This window comes from Plasmodium malariae, assembly GCF_900090045.1.
Source record: "Plasmodium malariae genome assembly, contig: PmUG01_00_3, whole genome shotgun sequence".
In the NCBI taxonomy this organism is placed as follows: domain Eukaryota; phylum Apicomplexa; class Aconoidasida; order Haemosporida; family Plasmodiidae; genus Plasmodium; species Plasmodium malariae.
In genome coordinates, this window is record NW_021638313.1 from 53,049 (window position 1) to 59,701 (window position 6,653).

Genomic DNA, 6,653 nt, shown 5'->3' on the forward strand with positions numbered 1-6,653 from the left:
TATAAATTTAATAATTATATATTTTTTTTATTCTATTTCGGAAAAAATTAATAAAAAGTGTTACATAATTGTTTATATTTTAAAATAAAATTATAGTTTTAAAATATTTAAGTATAAATGAAAATTATTTTATCTTAATGAGAGTTAATTTTTTGGAAAAAATAGAATTAAAATTTTATGATATATATTTAAAATTATTTTCCATAGGGATGTTGTAATAGATGTTTTATTTATATGATTTTTATTATTTTTTTACAGAGAAAACAGCAAAAAATTGTTATAAAAATAATTATTGCATTATTGATCTTTTGAAGCATATTATACTTTTGTTAATTCTTCCCTTAATTTATTAGAATATTAAAGATATGTATAATGGTGGAAATAATTAAGTCTATCTTATTTATTAAAACTTTTGAGTTAGTCCTTGTAACATGGATATGTTATTTTTACAATGATATGGTTTGATAATACTATATAAGGATATATTCTTTATACGAATATTACATATTCTACTTTAATTAATAAAATTTTATAGAATTAATTATTTATCCTTTAAATAAAATAAATATAATTTATTAATTTTTTTTTTTAGCGAACATTTAATAAAATCGCGGATGCAAAATACAAACATGGGAGGAATTTAGATACAATAACCCTTCGATTATTAGCAAAATATATACAGGATAAGGATTCGCATATTTTAGGGTTAAAACATAATAAATCAAATAATAATGAGTATGAAAAGTATGAAATAACTATTAATGAAAATGGGAACAATGGAAAAAACAAAAAATTTAATAAAAGTTCATTAAATAAGGCACAATACTATATGGAAGTAATAGATTATAACAATGGAATGTTTGATGGAAAACATTTTCACTTTGAAAAAAAATGGATTAAAAAAAAAGATTACGATAATTTTCTTGAAAGGAACAGGAAAATTTGTAATATATCTTTAGGAAAAATAAGATTTAGAAGGTATGGTATTGGAGTTACTATGTTTGTTATTTTTTCCTTGTGTGCAGCAGCAATTGATGTATTACCAAGATTAACGTCTTTGAATAATGCATGGAAAAAACTTGAAGAGGGTAATATATTGAAATCTTTGTATGACTATGTAAATGACTGGGACGCAACATTGAAGACTTCTATTTATTTAACATTATTTAGTGTACTTATGCTTATATTGATTATTGTGCTTGTAATAGGAATTTGTAGAGTCTTAGGAAATAATGAAAAATATAATAAAATTAAATTGATGTCTGAACAAAGTGCATATTAATAGAGTTATATATTTCTGTAATTAATTCTTTAATATGAGGAATATCTGTAATATATTTAGTGATATTCTTAATACAAATACTTATAATTTCTAAAATATTGTAAATGGATATGTGTATAACTAGTGTTTTTAATGCACAACATAAATATATTGTCATTGCTCTTTTTGAATTTAAATATCTTAATGATTTTGAATTTGAATAGATGTTATTATTGTACCTTAATAAATACTATTGCATAATGTATTTATTTATATTTTTAAATATATTTCTATAAAAAATATGTGCTTATGCTCAAACATTTATGTATTATACTACAATACGGATAATTATTTAGAACTCTAGAAATTGATGTTTGTAATAAAATATTTTTCTTTTTATATTGTAAAATGTAATCTAAAATTACTATTTGTTCAGGTAAATAAGAAAGTGTATTATTTTAAAATTAACAACAAGTATATCTAGGATTATATTAAAAGAACGATAGTAAATATATTTCGATGTATTGATGTATATATATATGTTATTTTACTTACGAAAGAACTTAATATTTATTATATATAATATGTCTTAAGTTAAATGTGTTATAAATTATATCAATTGTAAAAATCCTTTTATTAGAATTTTAATTTTCTTTACATCGAATAAAAGTAAAATTATAAACACAAATTATGTAATATCCTTTTATATAGGATTCTTAGTTAAGAACTTATAGATTATATTTTAATTTCATTTCTATTATTATTTTATTTTATAAGTTTATAAATATTATTAAATATACAATCAATTATTATTTAAAAAGTAAAAATATACTTCATAGATTTAAGAAAATGAAATATTTTTTTACATGTAAACTTAAAAAAAGTTAAAAGAAATACATTTCGAATTTTAAAAATATTTTTCTAATAGTTTATGTTCTCTTGTTTAAATCTTATATCTTTAATATATAAATGAAAGCAACCTTTGAAGCACTAAAATTATTTCTTTATAAAAATTAAATTAAGTATATATTTAATTTTTAGAACTAAGCAAATAATTTTTATAGTTTAATTCTGGTTAAAATATATTAATTCGATAGTAAATAAATGAAGTTGTAAGATAACATTACTTTATTACTTATATATTTTATTTTTGTTATGTGTCACAGTATTTGGTTGACAATGTATGTAAATATATATTTTAATAAATAATTACTGTTTAAATAAAAACAATAATTAACAATTGTAACAGACTAAATTTTGCTTTTATTTTAATTAGGTTTATGAACCATGTTCTCCGAACTTTGTTTTTACTAAATCTATGCTTACTGTAAAGAAATAATAATTAAAAATAAAATTTTGTACCTCATTATCATTAAAATTATTTCATTTATCCTTTCTATATGAATATTTCAGTGTTTGAATAATTTTCTATAATTTCAATATTACATAACTTTTTATTTATTATTTTGAACGCAATATTAAGTATAGTGAAAAATATATTATATATTGTTAATAACTAGAATTCACATTTATAGTAAAATACAAAGACATATGTAACTATGTACAATAAAAAAAATGAGTGCGTACATGAAGTTTACAGTTAAGAAATTACCATGGTGCCCAAAAATTTCATACGATGAGAAATGAAATCATCCTTTTATAAATTGTTATTCTTATTTGAATGTATAGATAATAAATTGTGTAGAAAATATGGGAATGTATTCTATCTGGAAACTCAATAAAATAAGAATTACATTTCTATTTCTCAGATTCTATAAACATAAACATGTTACTTGCTATCATATTTATGGAAATATTTGTTGTATTTTTCTTTTTATATGCAGAAAATAAAAACGAAGTATAGGCATTTAAATACTATTTGTTATTATTAAAATTTACTTTATCAAAAAATTTATAATGTAATTACACGTATTTTTATTATTTATCATATATCAATTTTTTTAATCATATGTATGTTACATATAGAATAAGGTATTAATGCAGTTAAAAAACAATAAGAATAATGCTAGAGAAGAACATATTTATGAATTATAAAATAATGGTTAGGATTTTTCCCATTTGAATTCAGTTAAAATTAGAATTCATCTACCTTAGCGCCAATCATAAATACCCTGTCAACAATGTCACATATAATATATATCAATAAAAGAAAGAAAACGTTAAAACTGTTACATAATGAGTAACATTTTAATTGTATTAAATTGAAAGTGGACAAATAATAAAAATTTTGAATAAAGTTATAAAGAAAAAGTAGATATATACTTTATATTTTGATTAATGTTTTTATTCCAAGGTTTTACATTTTTTATTTATATAATATTATTATTGGTATTGTTTCTAATGTTGTTTTTACTTCTGTAATACTAATAAAATAAACGCTACATCATATTGTTATATAAGAATATCCACTTTTGCTTTATGATCTTGTGTTATATGCTTAAGTTTTAAAATTATTTATATTTCATTCTAAGGAGAATCTCGTTTAAAGGGAATTTTCTAATCCTAATTTAAAAAATATAATCGTATTTATCTTTTTATTTGAATAATTTTTATAGACATATATTCATTTCTTTATTTAATGTTTATATTGCTTTTTAATGAATTTGTACATAAGTGTAACATATATATCACTAAGTATTTTACTTTCTATTGAAAATAATATAAATGGTTAATATTACATCAAGTGTATCCTTGAGGTTGATAGGATATATTATGAAAACTTCCTTCATAATTTTTATTTACTTCTTCATGAAGGTTTTGTAAGGATTCTCTCGACTCTTCTTGAAATTTGTTAAGATCAATAATTTTTTTTTTTAGTAAACGATTATATATCCAAGATTTCAGTGGAGTAAACTACATCAAAATATATGTTTATTTATTTAAAAATATAATATTTATATGCTTATAATTTTTGTGAAAATAAATTATTCTATATGTGGTAAATTATTATTAATTTTAAATATAATACTTATTAACCTTATATAAAAAAAATATAGTGAAAGACATTAGTAATACGATAGCTGTTGTTAAAATGGGAACAAATAGGTCATCTTTTGTAGGTGGTAATATTTTTGTTGAACTTTGCTCTATTTGTGGTAATGTTTTTGGTAAATCAATGCATGGAGATAATGTATTCATTTTATCATCATATGCTTTCTTAAAATTGTTTAGCTCCTCACAAAATAGACCTTTATTATTTCTTTGACATTCTTCGAAATTATTCTTATAAAAGCTATAAAGATTTGTAATATTCTTGCAAATTGTACCATCAGAATCACTTTCTTGTCCATTAAATTTTTCAAAGTCATCATAATAACTGTATAATTGTTTAAGTTTATTTAAAATATTAGATTGAATTTCTTCGAATTTCTGGACACATATATTACCTAACTGGGATGAAAATTCATTATATTTCTGAAACCATTCAGTTTTCTTATTATAATTATTATCTGAATTTATCCTATAATTTAAGTATTTACAAGGTTTGAAGCTATCGGATTTATACTTATCCTTTATTTCAATTAAATATCTACCAATTTCTTGACATGCACTGACTAAACCATCACTATCAATAGGCGCAATTGTCATACATTTTCTTGCAGGATTTTCTGTACCACTTTCATTGTGAATATCTTGGATAACTGTTTCAAATTCATTTTTATATTTAACATATAATGTCACGGTATTCTCCTAAAAATAAAAAATAAAAAATAATAATATATAAATATACAAAAAAAAATTTTCATTAAATAGATTTATCTATCCTTTCTAGAACAACAAAACCTTGGATAAAATAATATATATAATAATTAAAAAACAAAAATAAATTTTACGTTTTCTTCTGTGGTTTGAGTTGTCATTGTATATAGGTATACGTGAATTAAGAAACAAAAATTAAATTAGTATCATTTTAATATTTATATAAATGAAAAAATATATATAATATATTAATATGTAGTATTTTCCTTTTTTTCATATATAGATTTTAAGAACAAGAATTACTTAGGAAAAATTTCCTCTTTACTTTTTATTAACATTACAATAAGTAGAATAGTTAGTAAAATATAAGATAAACGCTTTTAATTGATAAAATTATAATTGTAAAAACAGGGTTAATTTATTGTAAACAAAAAAAATTATAGAGAAAAATTCGCTCTTCTATTTTTTTATTTATATGGGACTTATATAATTGTACTGATATATTATACAAAAAATTAAATTAATTTTAGTATATTCTCAAATAAATTTCCTATTTTAATTGAATACTTTTTCAGAAATCCTTTTTTGACTTTTAAAATATTATAAATAGTTAAATATTAACTATTTATAAGATATAGTATTTTCTCATTTATTTTATTATTATTTTTTTTATTGTTAAGTTAATACCTTTCATATTATTTAAATTAATATTTGTAATAGGTTTTAATAATATATGTATTGGTTAAGAAACTGAACTTCACGAATATTACTAAAATTTAAATTTAACTAAATAAAAGAAGACATTTAGCTAAAAAGAAGTATAGTATATGAAAATATGCATTTATTTGTTAAATGAAAAATATACATCCTCAAAAAATTTATTCTAATTATAAATATAATATTCCATAAATTCACTATATCGTATAATTTTAAAATAATCTGCTAATTTTCTTCATTGTATTATATACAGAAGTTAAAGTTTTACTTTCTTCTTTAGAACCTTCATAATGTGATAATATATATATTTATATTCGATATATAAATGTATGCAGAAAAAGTAAATATGTTTATACTATAGAATAATTATTATTATATATTAAAAATAAAAAGCAAAATAATATAATATTTATCTTAATTGCTTTAGTAAAATTTATTATTGAAATCATTTGTACATGTAGCATAACAAAAATATAGATTAACATGTCAATCAATATTTATCATAATAATCTACAGAGCATGCAACTTATTAGCAATGTTGTTTATGGTATGTGTTTATATTTCAATATATAATAAAACATTTGCGAAGGTTAATATCATAATATTTTTCAATTATGTATATGTCACTTATATTTTATTTATAATACTATATTTCATATTAGTTCTAACATATTATAACATTTAATTCAATGTATTTAGAAAATAATATTAAATTATTATTATTATTTTTTTTTTTTTTATATATATTTTATTGTTCTAAATTATCTTACGATTATATACGTTTAGTATGATATATAAATTATAAGTTATATCTTAAATGAATTAACATATTTAACATTTAATCAAATATATTTAAAAAATAACTTAAAAATGAAATAAAAGAAAAATATGTATTTGTTATTATTTCATATATGTAATGATTTGTCTTTTTCTTCATAAGCTATGTAGAATTTTA

The 6,653-nt window shown here is 19.2% G+C and overlaps 2 protein-coding genes across 2 annotated transcripts; one reads left to right on the forward strand and one right to left on the reverse strand.

Moving 5' to 3' along the window:
* Positions 1-372: 372 nt before the first annotated feature.
* Positions 373-1,282, forward strand: PmUG01_00014300 (fam-m protein; the record flags this gene model as incomplete). The annotated part of the gene is made up of 2 exons (XM_029005611.1): positions 373-459; positions 593-1,282. 2 exons carry the CDS (start codon positions 373-375, stop codon positions 1,280-1,282), a joined length of 777 nt encoding a protein of 258 aa, XP_028859173.1.
* Positions 1,283-3,961: 2,679 nt separating this feature from the next.
* On the reverse strand, positions 3,962-5,142 carry PmUG01_00014400 (PIR protein; the record flags this gene model as incomplete). The annotated part of the gene is made up of 3 exons (XM_029005622.1): positions 3,962-4,135; positions 4,259-4,972; positions 5,116-5,142. The coding sequence occupies 3 exons, from the start codon at positions 5,140-5,142 to the stop codon at positions 3,962-3,964; spliced, it is 915 nt and encodes a 304-aa protein (XP_028859174.1).
* Between the last annotated feature and the right edge of the window lie 1,511 nt (positions 5,143-6,653).